Source organism: Eubalaena glacialis, chromosome X, assembly GCF_028564815.1.
Source record: "Eubalaena glacialis isolate mEubGla1 chromosome X, mEubGla1.1.hap2.+ XY, whole genome shotgun sequence".
Lineage (NCBI taxonomy): Eukaryota > Metazoa > Chordata > Mammalia > Artiodactyla > Balaenidae > Eubalaena > Eubalaena glacialis.
The window spans coordinates 27547827-27564598 of record NC_083736.1 but is presented as its reverse complement, the minus strand read 5'-3'; the positions used below and the strand labels follow the sequence as shown (position 1 = coordinate 27564598).

Genomic DNA, 16772 nt, shown 5'->3' with positions numbered 1-16772 from the left:
TGGGCTCTGGAGGAATTCAGACCAGGCTGTACTCCCGGTTCTGTCACTTTACCAGTCTGGAGAATACTGCAAGTTCTTTGTCTGCCAAGTGGGTTTGATAAGCCTCATCTTATAGAACTGTCGGAACATGTGTGATATATGTAAAGCACCTGGCACAGTGGCTGGCAATGTTTGGGTCTTTCATGCATGGCACTTCTTATGATGCTTATTTTCATACCAGAAGAAACTACCCTCATCTCTAGGAACTTTTCATTTTATCCAGGAGATGTCAGAGACTATGCGGTCCTCTAGGACAAAGAAAGCTGAATTAACCAAAGTGCTCCTTAGCAAGTAACCCTGAGTAAATGTTCCCTATCAGAGAATATGTTGTTTCATTTGTGGAGGCAGGGATTTCACCGGGATGCAAATCAAACCTTACAGAATTTGTGTCAAGGACCAATAATTCGCCTGCCGCCCAAAAACCCCCCGATTTTCACGTGTTTCATCACCACCAAAATCTGGCCCCATTTAGGAGTACTGCCAGATGACACTCAAGACAAACAAATATCGTATATTAATGCATATATGTGGAATCTAGATAAATGGTACAGTTGAACCTATTTGCAGGGCGGGAACAGAGACGCACACATAGAGAACGGACATATGGACACGGGGGAAGCGGGGTGGGATGAATTGGGAGATTAGGATTGACCTATATACACTACCATGTGTCAAATAGATAGCTAGTGGGAACCTGCTGTACAGCACGGGGAGCTCAGCTTGGTGCTCTGTGACCACCTAGATGGGTGGGGGGAAGTCCAGCAGGGAGGGGACATATGTATACGTATAGCTGATTCACTTCATTGCACAGCAGAAACTAACACAACATTGTAAAGCAATTATACTCCAATTAAAAAACCCCGATAACTAATTAATGGAGCGGGCTGCGGCTCCTCCAGCTCAGGGCACAGAGTGCCAGCACAGGGGCTTCTCAGCATCCCACCACAAAGGCGACAATATGCATAAAACACCTGGTTTGTTGGTGCACTGTGTTCACCTGCACCGGGGCAAAAGCACTGGACCCCTTCTATTCTTTCTCCAGGCGGAGATTCTCTCTGGTTTACTCACAATCCCAAAGTAACTGTTCAGGGCAGTTTCTCATTTCAGGCTTAGCCTCTCAACTCTGAGGCCCACCATCTGAGGGTCTGGCCCCTGCTCACCATTATCACAGCCTCATCCAGCCCACCATGCAGCCAACTCAAAATTACCTCCCAAGGAGGGATTTGCAAAATACCAAGCCTCAAAGTGTTCTGGCTAAGACAATTTATACTTCACTGCTCTCATCTGGACTCTCTCCCCACCACCCTCACTGGGTGTTTTCATCACACCACCTTCCTTATATAATAGCTGCTCTTATACTCTAAACATCTACAGGCAGGTGCAGGGTCTTTTTTATCTTAGCATCATCACTACCAGCACAGAACCTTCCAAAGAGCAGATGCTCAATTAAAGATGGGAATAAAGGAGGCACTGAGTGAGGAATGTAATTTATTACTATTTAATTTTGTCGGCATTCTTGAATAAGCTAAGGACATCTAGGTGTATATCTTTGAATTTTACAAAGAGAAAGACAAAGGTGAATAAGACAAACCAAAAGTTGACTAAACTTTACTTTGTTTTCATCCATTTTAAAACCACAGCATTCTTTCACATTTCCAACAAAATTCCTATTCCAAAGCCATATTATCTCATTCCAGAACCCCAAAAAGATGCAAGGATTTTTCAAATCGTACTACACAGTACCAAAACTCTTACTCTTAAACCCGATAAACAACAACAAATATGTGATCCATGTCATTTATAAACTTGGATTCTGAATCTAAATAAACATTCTAGTAAAAGAAACATTTGAAAGATACTAGTGTAAAACAGGAACACAAAGAAGAGATATATTATGATCTTTCCAGCCCCAGCTTAGCCTCTCACTACTTAAAGGGTTGGCAGCGTTGGTCAAACACAAAGTGAAGAAGCTGCCTCAGACCTCACTGAGGGTGGGAGGAACTGCTAGACATGACCTTGGAATGCGCACTGGCCTTGACACGAGTAGGAGCCCTGGCTGCAGCTCTGGCTCGGGCTCTCTCTTCCTCGTCTCTCAAAGCCTCTTCATAATGGAGTGGAAAGGCACTGGGGACGGTACCATTGACCTTGGCCACAAACTCCAGGACTTTCATCTTGCTGGTTTCAGCGCGGGCTCTCCGGCCCCACAGGAACTCATAGCGTGGGGGATCGCTGTTGCGCACCTGACGATACACCAGGTACTTTTCCTGCACCAAATCTTCTGTGATAAGCTTCCTGGGGTCCCCAAAGATTAAGTGCCACCTTCCATCATAAACACCCAAAATATTCAGGAATTCCCAGATCTCCTCCTCAGAGGCGCAGTTGCCATTTAAGAAGATCACACCCAGGAGAGGCATCAGGAGCCCATTCTTCGGAAACAGCCTGCCACTGCTCCGACTCCCCTGATTGCTGACAAGGGTATAGGAATCACCACTCGGCTTGACTTCCTTCAAGTCAAGACCAAAGGCCAGCTCCAGGCACTCAGCAGCTCTCCTGAGGATCTTAGGGAACTTCCCCTTATACCTTTTGTTCACAAGCTTCAGCATGTCTGCCTTTATAATGGGCTCTTTCATTTTATACTTCTCCAGCAGGAATTCTACCAACATTCCCACCTTCTTGGTTAGAGGATCTCTGCGAGAGCTCTCTTCGGAGGTTGAGGCCTGGGAGGAATTTTTCCTTGCCTTAACCTGGCCCTTGGCACGTACATCAGATCCTGGGCATGAAACCCCTGCAGCACGAGAGCTAGTGGCTGGGGCTCCCTGAGGCTCCTGGCGAGTGCCAGCAGCAGGGGAGCTCGGGGGAGTACCCTGAGAAACAGAAGCGGGGGAGGGGGGCGACTCTTCTATCTCTGCTGCAGGGGCCTGAGCACCCCCGAGATTCTGGGTCTCCCTCCGGGCCTGGCGGCGCTTCTCACGGGCACGGAGCTTACTCTTCTGCCCCCGAGGCATGACTATGGGCAGGGACAGCAAGCGGGGGAGTGGGCAGGAGAGCAGGTGATGCTGGAACCTGGAGGAGGGAAGGTGACAGGGTGTGAGCACCTTCAGCAGGGAGGCACCACCCTGACCTGAAGAAGGCCGCTCTGCACGTTCCCTTGAGGGCACTGCTCTAGGAGCCACTAGGCTCTTGTTCTTGGTCAGCCTGTCCCCTGAGAACCCAGTGTAAGAAGTGAGAGTGAGTGAGCCTCAGGCTACAGCCTGCCAGCCCTGCCTGTGGCTGACGGCGGTGACCACAGATCCTGGGAGGGTAGGCCCTCTCTGGGTTCCAAGGGTCCCTTTCGTTCACAAACAGGATTGTCACATCGACTCTTGGTAGGGCCGGGACCTCTTTCCTGTGCTGCTCTAAAGGTGCCACCTCAAAGCTCCCTGGGACCCACGAGAAGGAACTGAGTCGTGGACACTGTCGGGGTGGACAGCGCTGACAGTTCTGTGGGGCCTGCTCTGTCCTGAACTCGTTGGTCCTCAACCGTTCAGCGTCCTCATCTTGTCAATACCGAGGGTCTGGGACCCCCCCCCCCTTCTGCCCCTGGTGTGGCACCTTCAGACGAAGGATCTCATCTCCCTGAGAAATGATACAGAGAAATGAGGAGCCTCCGCCTGACAACCATGCTCTGGGCCTTCAAGGGCTGAGCAGAGGACTGGGCAAGACTCTTTACTATTCCTTTGATTCGGTGGAAGGGGGGTGTGCTACCTTCAGTCGTCACTCACAGCCCCCACTGTGTCTCCTGGGAGGATCTGGGGGCTCCTTTCTCTCTTGACTTGACGACATTTCCTCACAGTAAGGCCCACAGCTCCCTGAGCCCGAACGGTGGAAGTGAGGATGGCCTTACCCGGCCACAGTGCCCCTAGTCTCCAGAGGCTGAAAGCTGCAGCAGGCAGGCTGAGGCCCTATAACGTGTGGTCCTCGCTCACGGTCCCCATTTTTCGCTCAGGGGAGGGTCTCAGGTTCCTCCCTCTGCTGACCCATCAGACCAAGATGCTTACTTCCCTGTGAGTTCTGAGTGGGGAACTGATGGGCACTTCTGCCTGACATGTGTGCCCGGGGCGCCTAGGAACGACAATGGAGAGGGACTCTGCGGGGCCCCCGCTGCCATGGGGTGCAGGTCCCCACGGTCCTCAGCATCTTCTCCGTGAGTCCTGGCAAATCCTGGAAATCCTCCCTCCGCTGACCTGAGTTCGCTTGCATTACATTAAGATTCTCACCTTCCTGAGATCCCCAAGATGAAAGAAAGGGTGAGCCACTTCCAGTCACCCCCGTCCATGACCTCCCTAGCTTGGTAGCAGGGGCTGGACTCCGCGGGACCCCACTGTTCCCACATCGTTGGCCTCTTTAGCCCTCACTCAGACGGGATCTAGGCTCCTCCCTCAGCCCACCTGAGTCTTCTGGCCTCAGATCAAGGCCCACGTCTGCCTGAGTCCCTGGGGCTGGAAGTGAGGGGTGACACATCAGGCTACCTCTACCTGGGGTTTCCCAGGGCTGAGGGGGGTGGGAGTATGTGGGCCCCCACTGTTTTGGGTGGGTGTTCATCTACGTCATCCCTCAGTGTCCTCACCCTGACTCATAGCAGGACTTGGACATCCTCTGTGTCTTGACTTGAAGTCTATGCCCTCATACTAAGGCCCCCAACTCCCCGAGACCCACTAGAAAGAAAATTTTCTTGTCTCTCTAGCTACAACTGTGTGTGGACTTCCAATGCTGACAGTCAGGAAGACATTCTGTTGCCCTCACTGCTGTGGTGTAGGTGGTCCCCTCAATTCTCAGGGTCCTCTCCTTGGTTCCTGGCATTACCTGGAAAGCCTCCGGCTGCTGACCTGAGCCCATACTCCCATCAACGAGGTTCCTCACCTCCCTGCCACGGTCCGGGGAAAAGTGAGTGATATTCATCAGCTCACCATGCCTCAGTCTCCCTCCCAGGTCTGAGAGTAGGGATGAGATTCTATGTGGTTCACTTCTTTCTGGGTGGGGTTCCCTCATCTTCACTCGGTGTTACCACGTTGACTCTTGTTAGGAACCAGGCTTCTTCCCTATGTTGAATGAGGCCTCTCTCATTAGACCCAAAGCCTGATGTCCCTGAGACCACCCTTGGAGGAACTGAGAGGGCAATTCAGCCTGAGAGCTCTAAACCTGGCTTCCCAGGGCGAAGGCAGAGGCGGCACTTTGTGTGGTCTCCTCTGTTCTGGGGGAGTTGGTTGTCTCATTCCTCACATAGAATTTGTGCCTTGACATCTATCATGGCCTGGGACTCCTCTTTTTCTGCTGAACCGGGCAGCCAGCCCTTAAACCAAGGCCCTCATCTCCCTCAGACCCCACCGGCAGAAGTTAGGGGGCACCTGAGCCTGCCAGCTCTGCCCGGGGCCTCCCGGGGCTAAGGGCAGGGGCGGCATTAGATGCAGCTCTCTCCACTGTGTATGGAGCAGTCTCCATTTCCTCACTCAGGATCTTCGCCTTGACCCTGCACCCTGCCTGAGACTTTGCCCTCTGCTGACGTGAGCCCATGACCGTCAGAAAAGGTCCTCATCTTCCTGGGACCTGAGCTTACAGTCAGAGTGAGCCTCGTTCTGCCAAAGCTGATCTGGGGCTCGGCTATGCCTGGTAACAGCAAGGGTGGGCCTCTCCGACCCCGCTCTTCTGGAGTTGGTGGCTCCCTCAGTCCTCATTCAGGACTTGGGCGTCCAGTCCGGGTAGGGTTTGGGATTCCTCCCTCCACTGACCCGAATCTGCATGCCTCAGACCGAAGCTCTCACCAGAGGAGTCGGGGCCTCCACATCCCGGCTACCTTATCTGGGGACTCCCAGATCTGAGAGCAGGGCTGCTGATTTGTGCAGTTCCCTGCTTTGAGGAGAGGTCTGCTTACTAGCACTGATGGTCCTACCTCTGCTTCTTTTAGGGCCAAGTCTCCTCCCTAAGCTTAACGGGCTTGCCTTATCTATCTATCCATCCATCCATCTACCTGTTTACATTTCACACCCATTACGCATTTATTTTGTAACTGGTAGTTTGTACCTCTTAGTTGCCCTCACCTAATTTCTCTCCTCCCCCCAACCACCTGTTTGTTCTCTCTATCTATAACTGTTTCTGTTCTGTTGTTTGTTCATTTGTTTTGTTTTTCAGCTTCCACATATAAGTGAAATCATACAGCATTTGTTTTTCTCTGTCTGACTTATTTCACTTGGCGTACATCACACCCTCTAGGTCCATGCCCCCGCCCTTCCTTTTTGGCCGCACCGTGCGGCATGTGGGATCTCAGTTCCCCCACCAGGGATCGAAGGTGCGCCCCCTGCAGTGGAAGCGAGGAGTCTTAACCACTGGACCGCCAGGGAAGTCCTGCCCCCTTTATATAAAGGCCTTTCTCTACCCGAACGTCCCCTAGCCCCCAACCCCACTTCCCACCCCAGGCAGAAATGAGGGGTCCTCTCAGCCTGAATTACTCTAGGGCATCGCACGAGTGAAGGCGGGCGGGGGTTCCGTGCAGTCACGTCTTTCGGAAGGAGGGACCCTCATTAGCTCTGAAGGTCCCACCTTTTCACCTGCTGGGGACAAGACTACACCCTTTGCCTAAGAAGCGGCCCCCTCTAGACAAAGGCCCTCCACTCCCTGAGGCCCTCCAGACGGCAACTCCAACAGGACTCCTCTGGCATATAGGTCAGATCAGGGTCCCACGCTGCTGATGGCAGGCAGGGGCGGGAGGCGGGTGGGTCCCCTTTGTTATGGGGGGAGGGGGTCGGGAAGGTCCCTTCAGGCTGCATTCAGGGCCTCACCTTGGCTCCGGACGAGTCCTGAAAACCCACTCTCGGACGAACAAACGCCGCGGCTACCGCTCGGGCTCCTCGCTTCCGAAGCGGAAGTTGGGGGGAGCCGCATCCGGCCCTGCGTGGGGTCTCCGAGGGCTGACGGCAGGGGCGGGACTCGGCGGGGCCGCCCACTGTTCAGGGCTCAGCGGTCCCTGCGTCCTGCCGGTGCCGTCTATGGGAGCCTGGGAGCCCTCCCTCTGTGGTCCCGAGTCCTCCAGCCTCCAAACAAAGCCCTCACCTCCCCGAGGCCCTAGTGGCGGGAAGTCAGGGCGCTGAAATTCACAGAGCAAGCCAGTAGGTTAGAAACTCAGATGTTACAGTCTTGAGTCCAAGGTCTGTATAGCAGGGCAGGCATACTGGAAACTCCGGCAGGGTTTCTGTGTTGCAGTCTTTTTTTTTTGGCTACACCGGGTCTTCGCTGTGGCATGCGGGATCTTTAGTTGCGGCATGGGAACTCTTAGTTGCAGCATGCATGTGGGATCTAGTGCCCTGACCAGGGATCGAAGCGGGGCCCCCTGCATTGGGAGCACGGAGTCTTAGCCACTGGACCACCAGGGAAGTCCCTGTCTTTGCAGTCTTGAGGCTGAATTCCTTCAGGAAACCTCAGTCCTTGTTCTTGGGGCCCTCAACTGATTGCATGAGGCCCAGTCACACTATGGGTGGTAATCTGCTTTACTCAAAGCCTACAGAGTTAACTATTAATCGCTTACTAAAAAATACCTTCACAGTGGACATCTAGACTGATAACTGACTAAACAACTGTGCAGCACAGCCTAGCTAAGATGGCATACAAAATTAAGAGGTGGGAATGACAGGGAGGAATCTAGACTTGGAAATATGATGCTGCCACTAACTGGGACAAAGAATACAGGAAGAGGAGGAATGAGGTTTGGAAAAAAATCATGTGTTTCTATTTTTTCACATTGAGTTTGAGATATCCTTGAATCAGTCATAGTTGGATTTATGTTTAAAGCTTTGTGGGTAGGTCAGGGCTTGGGATAATAGATCTGGAAGTTAACAGCAGATAGTTTGCAGTTAGAACTGGAGGAGTGGATGAGGTTACCTGGGGATAGTTGTGGGGAGAAAAAAAAATAGTGGACCGGATATGGTAACTTGGGGAGCACCAGTTCCCCAAGGGGTGATGGAAAAGAAGTCCACTGAGGAGACAGAGAAAAAACAGATTGAGAGGTAGAAGAACCAGGACAGGGCAGTGTCTTAAAAACTGTAGCAGACAGTGCTATGCTCACCAAATCCAATTCTATATTCCTTCTTCTTAGGCACATGGAAAGCTCCATTTTTCAGACCGCTTGAGGCTAACCGAGGACTTATGACTGGTTTCAGCCAATGAAATGGGAGAAGAAGTGATGGGTTTGGCTGAATCAGAGAAGAGCCCTTTAGAGACTCTCTGTCCACTCTCCCCTGCCTTGATGAATAGGTAAGCCCCAGAGAAAACCCCCAAATGCCCCTCCCTCCCCCATACCCATTGAACATGTAGTGTTGTTGAGAAATAAACCTTTGCTGTGGTAAAACACTGAGATTTCAGGATTAATTTGTCACTCTAACATAACCTAGCTTATCTTGACTAATACAGAAGCCAAGGCAGTAGAATATTTTGCAAAGGAGAGAACAGTCACAACAGTTTCATATGCATCAGTGTTCCAGAAAAGAGGCCCTTCCATGGATTCCCAAATGTGGAATAATTAAGCCAATAAGTCCAAACAATTTAGGGGGTTTCTCAATCATAACAGTCTGACAGGGAACCTGCATCGTCTTTTGGCTTTAGCTAACAAATGTGCTCATCAGATCAATAAAATGGAGAGTCAACTTGAATTGGAAATTGACATCACAACACGTATACACATTACAGTGTACTAGTCTTGTAGTTTGGCTTGAAATCTTGAGGTGATGATACAAATTCTGATTGAATTATCTTTGCCTTAGTTCTCCATTTATGTTTTGCAAAAAGAGTGGTCTTAACATTTCCCCTTAGTACAAGAGACCCCAATTTTTAAGCAACTTTATCCTATATATTTAGTTATGAAGTTGATTGTTTAGCATTCTGGCTGCCCTTCCCCAAGTGGAAAGAAACGATAAAGGATGATTAGCTTCCCAGGCCACATCCCACCACCTACAGTGCAGCCAGACTAGAAATACATATTATTCCAGGACATAATTACGACTTATGTTATTGATTCTAATCAATGAGAAGCAAACTAAATGTCATTTTACATAAGGCACAACAATAGAGTCAAGCAGGAAGCTGTGCCAGATATATATGCATTATACTTGAAAAAGGAGAATGCCAAATTCCAAAAGTACATTGATGTAAAATAAAGGAGGTCCAACTGGCCTAAATGCACACATCTAATCATAGATTCCAAATATCTGTATAAATAAAAATGAAATTTCTTATGAGACTAGTAATTATGACATAAAATGTTCCAGCTAGAAAAAATTAAGCTAAAAAATCACTTAAAAACTATAAAATATACATGAAAACAATGCTTTGATTCTGCAGCATTTCCAATGTATTCCAGTCCTTCTTCCACATATTACTCTCAAATGAGATCATCACAATCTCTTTTCTCCTCAGATCTATAGAAATTACATTAAGAGGTATCCTTGGATACCAAACAATCCTTAAATCTCACTTAGTCCGAGATGTGGTCAAAGCTGACCACATCCTCAGTTCTTCACTGCTTAGCTATATACTAATGATAAAAAATAAAATCTGGGGGCTTCCCTGGTGGCGCAGTGGTTGAGAATCTGCCTGCCAATGCAGGGGACACGGGTTAGAGCCCTGGTCTGGGAGGATCCCACATGCCACGGACCGGCTGGGCCCCTGAGCCACAATTGCTGAGCCTGCGCGTCTGGAGCCTGTGCTCCGCAACAGGAGAGGCCGCGATGATGAGAGGCCCGCGCACCACGATGAAGAGTGGCCCCCGCTTGCCGCAGCTGGAGAAAGCCCTCGCACAGAAACTAAGACCCAACACAGCCATAAATAAATAAATAAATAAATAAAAGCTCCATGTAACATATGTCAATTATTTTAAATAAATAAATAAAATAAAATAAAATAAAATCTCTCTCTTTTGAATTACCTCATTTATCCTATACAAATGGGGAATGAAGTATTAAGGCTAATACATTTTTCTGATAACCATGGCTTGTATTTAAACATTAATACTTTTTATTGACCTAATTAATATTAATGGAAATCGTCCTATAGTGCTTTAGGGACTACAGATGTGACAGATTCCCTCTCAGAAGGTTATTATTTCTACATTTTAGTTTTTAAGTGTTAAGGTTATCTATAGGGCCCATATTCTTCCTGTATTAAATGTCAAATAATTCTTCAATGAAAACTCAGCAAAATGCTCTGATAATAAAATAATAGTTAACACATATATAATGCTTCTGAATTCGTGGGCACTGTGCTGAATGCCCTACACTTAATTCTCAAAATAATCTTATAGTTAGGTATTATTATCATCACAATTTTACAGATAAGAAAAGAGGCAGAAAGAGGTTACGGAATTTACCCAAGATTACACAACTAGTAAATGGTAGCGCTGGGATTGGAAGACCAGGTGTCTGCTTCCAGAATCTCATGCTCTTACGTACTACATATTGCCTTTCTAGATGGTGTGAGATAAACATGCTCCAGAACTATGTTGAAACTCAGGAACTATCAGGAATTTATCCTCTGATATAAAATTTCTCTTTATCAATCCACCATCTTGAGAGAGAATAGTCTATAGGTAATCTTTTTGTTTTCATTTTGTAGGAGAAACAGTCATGCGTCATTTCACTCTTCTTTTGTAAATTATTTGCTTATTTTTCCCATTTTAAAGGCTTCCCTAACGTCTGTAATTAGAATTTCCCATGCCTTTTGAAGTTTATTTTTCTTAACCTTAAAAATATTTTTAGGAATAGTATGTGCTCCCTGTGGAAGACAAAGAACATAAAAAGTTAAAATATGAACTGCTAGCCCTTAATGTACTTACTAGTAAACTTCCACTGCCTAATGAAGAGCCACAAAACTCAGCATCCTAACACAACAACTGTTTGTTCTCACAGATCTACAGGTTGGCTGAGGGGGCTCTACTTCACGCTGTAGCTTAGGACCAGAGGGCTGGCTGGGGCTTTTTCTAATGGTGATGACAGTTTTAAAAACTGAGGTGGGTCTTATAAGTGCTGTCACTGAAACATCTTGCATTCACTTCCATTAAGTTACAAGAGCAAGTCACAGAACAATATGTACACTGTTGCCCCTGTGTGTTAAAAACTCAACGTATTTTTGTAGCGCATCTATGTACAAAGAAGCCTCAAATCAGCTTTCGAATGACACACACCAGACAGTTAATTGTGGTTACTTTTGAAAAGGGGGCTGAATTTTGGAGCAATGTTGTAAGGGGGGAGATTGTGATTTATGTGTGTAAGAAGTTTTTATAAGAAGAATATCTATGCTGTGATTAGCTCTGGCATTAAAATATTTAAATGAGCCTAATAGTAGAAATAGTAGTTGTGTATCACTCGGATGAAGTAACTGCTAACTGAGGCAACAGAGAAAACCTGGTATCTGAATGACTTAACACAACAAAAGTTTGTTTCTTGTGCACATAAAATCTGAGGAAGGTTGGCAGAGGCTCACTGCTAACAGATGACTCCGAGATCCAGGCTGTTTACATCACGTGGCTCAACACGGGCTCTCTATGTTTGCTGCTGAATGGAAGAGAAAGCACAGAGGTGCCATACTGACTCCCTCGTGCCTTGGTCTGGAGGTGACCCTTCCTAATTACAAGTGGACTGGGAATATCGTCTCCCCAGGAACCCAAGGAGAGCAAGACAGCATGTGGATGAGGTTTGCAGTCTCCCATAAAGTGGTATATAGTATGTGCTCAATAAAGAGCAACTATTGCAATTGGTTATGACAACAACCCTCTTAGTTTCTTGGAGGAGTTTCTGAGAAGGCCAAATTTACCTTGAAATTCACCAATTTTTTTCTTGTGCATACTATGTAAGAGATGTTTTCAAATATAGGATTACATCTAATCTCCAAAAGTACCCTGTAAATCTCAGCAGAGAGGGCTTTCAACAGTATCTTTCTGCATTGCCAATTGCAGTAACCTGTGTAATCTCAGTAGGCTGGGAATTTTCTCCTAACTTTTGGTTGCATGGTCAAAATCACAGCCACCCACCACCTGACTGAACATACCTGAACACACGAACAGGTGGCATTAAGCATATTGAAAAAACAGCATCTTCCCTGGGACAGATACAGACTAGAATTACTGGGAGGACGGCGAATTATTTTTCCTTTTTATTCAAAGCTAGCATGTCTGCCAAAGAACCATCTTCCACCTCCACGAAGGACTCCAAGATGGGTTTTTAGGAATTCAGCCTCAGTAGATGTTTGTTTACACAGTGATTTCCTTGGTCCCTCCTCCTTTACCACTTAGGAAGAAGGCTTTGGTTTCTGACCACTTAATTAAGTTCACTCATCAGTGTATGGATTCAATGGCCAGATTCAAAGAAGACATTGCATTAAAATCCTACTGCAAATATCACGTTGTTTCAAAAAAGGCCTCCCTAGACTTGGGGTTATAAGCCAAGGCCCTGCAGTGTCCATACGAAATCAGAGTCTAGTCACCAGCAGGTTTGAAAACACTGAGAATGTGGTGGAGGCACCCAGTGGGGATGAGGAGGTGTCTAAACGTCACTGTCTGAAGTGAACAGCTACATGGAAAGGGCAGCTGCTGTCACAGGGGTCCACGGTGAGGAACGGGATCTGCAGGGAGTCGGGATGCTCCGAGTCAGGGGAGGGCAGGGGATGTGGGCTGTCTGCTCCTCTGGGAGCTGAGTGCAGCCTCCAGAGGAAGACGCAGAGAAGAGCTGGCCAGCAGGTCAGCTTCCAGTCTGGACACGAGGGCACACTGACTGGGGAAGACCCAGGGGAAGGGCGCTGTAACGCGGGAAAGTGCTGGGACTGGACACACGTGCCGGGACCGGGGCAGTCAGCTCTCAGGGAACCCTGGGGCGAGGGGCAGGAGGATCCTAGGTAAACGAAGCCCACAGACAATCCCCAAATTGTGTCTGATTCTCATTTTCACCTTCCGTCTTTAGGCCTGCTCTTAATATTTTGGCTACAAGTTCCTCTTTCTTATTGCCTGAGAGACATCATGGAGCAGTGAGAAGAGAAATGAATTAAGAGACAGAAGGGCTGCCTCAGGCTGGGAGGAGTGGAACAGTATGGGCTCTGGAGGAATTCAGACCAGGCTGTACTCCCGGTTCTGTCACTTTACCAGTCTGGAGAATACTGCAAGTTCTTTGTCTGCCAAGTGGGTTTGATAAGCCTCATCTTATAGAACTGTCGGAACATGTGTGATATATGTAAAGCACCTGGCACAGTGGCTGGCAATGTTTGGGTCTTTCATGCATGGCACTTATTATGATGCTTATTTTCATACCAGAAGAAACTACCCTCATCTCTAGGAACTTTTCATTTTATCCAGGAGATGTCAGAGACTATGCGGTCCTCTAGGACAAAGAAAGCTGAATTAACCAAAGTGCTCCTTAACAAGTAACCCTGAGTAAATGTTCCCTATCAGAGAATATGTTTTCATTTTGGAGGCAGGGATTTCACCGGGATGCAAATCAAACCTTACAGAATTTGTGTCAAGGACCAATAATTCGCCTGCCGCCCAAAAACCCCCCGATTTTCACGTATTTCATCACCACCAAAATCTGGCCCCATTTAGTTCTGCCAGATTACACTCAAGACAAACAAATATCGTATATTAACGCATATATGTGGAATCTAGATAAATGGTACAGTTGAACCTATTTGCAGGGCGGGAACAGAGACGCACACATAGAGAACGGACATATGGACACGGGGGAAGCGGGGTGGGATGAATTGGGAGATTAGGATTGACCTATATACACTACCATGTGTCAAATAGATAGCTAGTGGGAACCTGCTGTACAGCACGGGGAGCTCAGCTTGGTGCTCTGTGACCACCTAGATGGGTGGGGGGAAGTCCAGCAGGGAGGGGACATATGTATACGTATAGCTGATTCACTTCATTGCACAGCAGAAACTAACACAACATTGTAAAGCAATTATACTCCAATTAAAAAACCCCGATAACTAATTAATGGAGCGGGCTGCGGCTCCTCCAGCTCAGGGCACAGAGTGCCAGCACAGGGGCTTCTCAGCATCCCACCACAAAGGCGACAATATGCATAAAACACCTGGTTTGTTGGTGCACTGTGTTCACCTGCACCGGGGCAAAAGCACTGGACCCCTTCTATTCTTTCTCCAGGCGGAGATTCTCTCTGGTTTACTCACAATCCCAAAGTAACTGTTCAGGGCAGTTTCTCATTTCAGGCTTAGCCTCTCAACTCTGAGGCCCACCATCTGAGGGTCTGGCCCCTGCTCACCATTATCACAGCCTCATCCAGCCCACCATGCAGCCAACTCAAAATTACCTCCCAAGGAGGGATTTGCAAAATACCAAGCCTCAAAGTGTTCTGGCTAAGACAATTTATACTTCACTGCTCTCATCTGGACTCTCTCCCCACCACCCTCACTGGGTGTTTTCATCACACCACCTTCCTTATATAATAGCTGCTCTTATACTCTAAACATCTACAGGCAGGTGCAGGGTCTTTTTTATCTTAGCATCATCACTACCAGCACAGAACCTTCCAAAGAGCAGATGCTCAATTAAAGATGGGAATAAAGGAGGCACTGAGTGAGGAATGTAATTTATTACTATTTAATTTTGTCGGCATTCTTGAATAAGCTAAGGACATCTAGGTGTATATCTTTGAATTTTACAAAGAGAAAGACAAAGGTGAATAAGACAAACCAAAAGTTGACTAAACTTTACTTTGTTTTCATCCATTTTAAAACCACAGCATTCTTTCACATTTCCAACAAAATTCCTATTCCAAAGCCATATTATCTCATTCCAGAACCCCAAAAAGATGCAAGGATTTTTCAAATCGTACTACACAGTACCAAAACTCTTACTCTTAAACCCGATAAACAACAACAAATATGTGATCCATGTCATTTATAAACTTGGATTCTGAATCTAAATAAACATTCTAGTAAAAGAAACATTTGAAAGATACTAGTGTAAAACAGGAACACAAAGAAGAGATATATTATGATCTTTCCGGCCCCAGCTTAGCCTCTCACTACTTAAAGGGTTGGCAGCGTTGGTCAAACACAAAGTGAAGAAGCTGCCTCAGACCTCACTGAGGGTGGGAGGAACTGCTAGACATGACCTTGGAACGCGCACTGGCCTTGACACGAGTAGGAGCCCTGGCTGCAGCTCTGGCTCGGGCTCTCTCTTCCTCATCTCTCAAAGCCTCTTCATAATGGAGTGGAAAGGCACTGGGGACGGTACCATTGACCTTGGCCACAAACTCCAGGACTTTCACCTTGCTGGTTTCAGCGCGGGCTCTCCGGCCCCACAGGAACTCATAGCGTGGGGGATCGCTGTTGCGCACCTGACGATACACCAGGTACTTTTCCTGCACCAAATCTTCTGTGATAAGCTTCCTGGGGTCCCCAAAGATTAAGTGCCACCTTCCATCATAAACACCCAAAATATTCAGGAATTCCCAGATCTCCTCCTCAGAGGCGCAGTTGCCATTTAAGAAGATCACACCCAGGAGAGGCATCAGGAGCCCATTCTTCGGAAACAGCCTGCCACTGCTCCGACTCCCCTGATTGCTGACAAGGGTATAGGAATCACCACTCGGCTTGACTTCCTTCAAGTCAAGACCAAAGGCCAGCTCCAGGCACTCAGCAGCTCTCCTGAGGATCTTAGGGAACTTCCCCTTATACCTTTTGTTCACAAGCTTCAGCATGTCTGCCTTTATAATGGGCGCTTTCATTTTATACTTCTCCAGCAGGAATTCTACCAACATTCCCACCTTCTTGGTTAGAGGATCTCTGCGAGAGCTCTCTTCGGAGGTTGAGGCCTGGGAGGAATTTTTCCTTGCCTTAACCTGGCCCTTGGCACGTACATCAGATCCTGGGCATGAAACCCCTGCAGCACGAGAGCTAGTGGCTGGGGCTCCCTGAGGCTCCTGGCGAGTGCCAGCAGCAGGGGAGCTCGGGGGAGTACCCTGAGAAACAGAAGCGGGGGAGGGGGGCGACTCTTCTATCTCTGCTGCAGGGGCCTGAGCACCCCCGAGATTCTGGGTCTCCCTCCGGGCCTGGCGGCGCTTCTCACGGGCACGGAGCTTACTCTTCTGCCCCCGAGGCATGACTATGGGCAGGGACAGCAAGCGGGGGAGTGGGCAGGAGAGCAGGTGATGCTGGAACCTGGAGGAGGGAAGGTGACAGGGTGTGAGCACCTTCAGCAGGGAGGCACCACCCTGACCTGAAGAAGGCCGCTCTGCACGTTCCCTTGAGGGCACTGCTCTAGGAGCCACTAGGCTCTTGTTCTTGGTCAGCCTGTCCCCTGAGAACCCAGTGTAAGAAGTGAGAGTGAGTGAGCCTCAGGCTACAGCCTGCCAGCCCTGCCTGTGGCTGACGGCGGTGACCACAGATCCTGGGAGGGTAGGCCCTCTCTGGGTTCCAAGGGTCCCTTTCGTTCACAAACAGGATTGTCACATCGACTCTTGGTAGGGCCGGGACCTCTTTCCTGTGCTGCTCTAAAGGTGCCACCTCAAAGCTCCCTGGGACCCACGAGAAGGAACTGAGTCGTGGGCACTGTCGGGGTGGACAGCGCTGACAGCTCTGTGGGGCCTGCTCTGTCCTGAACTCGTTGGTCCTCAACCATTCAGCGTCCTCATCTTGTCGATACTGAGGGTCTGGGACCCGCCCCCCCTCTGCCCCTGGTGTGGCACCTTCAGACGAAG

The 16772-nt window shown here is 48.4% G+C and overlaps 2 protein-coding genes across 2 annotated transcripts; both read right to left on the bottom strand.

Annotated features, from left to right (window-relative positions):
- Nucleotides 1–2021: 2021 nt before the first annotated feature.
- Nucleotides 2022–3224, bottom strand: LOC133082668 (melanoma-associated antigen B4-like). Its single transcript, XM_061179352.1, has one exon. The coding sequence runs from the start codon at nucleotides 3042–3044 to the stop codon at nucleotides 2022–2024; it is 1023 nt and encodes a 340-aa protein (XP_061035335.1). The 5' UTR covers nucleotides 3045–3224.
- An 11928-nt stretch (nucleotides 3225–15152) lies between these two features.
- LOC133082120 (melanoma-associated antigen B4-like) lies at nucleotides 15153–16355 on the bottom strand. The gene has a single exon (XM_061178571.1). The coding sequence runs from the start codon at nucleotides 16173–16175 to the stop codon at nucleotides 15153–15155; it is 1023 nt and encodes a 340-aa protein (XP_061034554.1). The 5' UTR covers nucleotides 16176–16355.
- Between the last annotated feature and the right edge of the window lie 417 nt (nucleotides 16356–16772).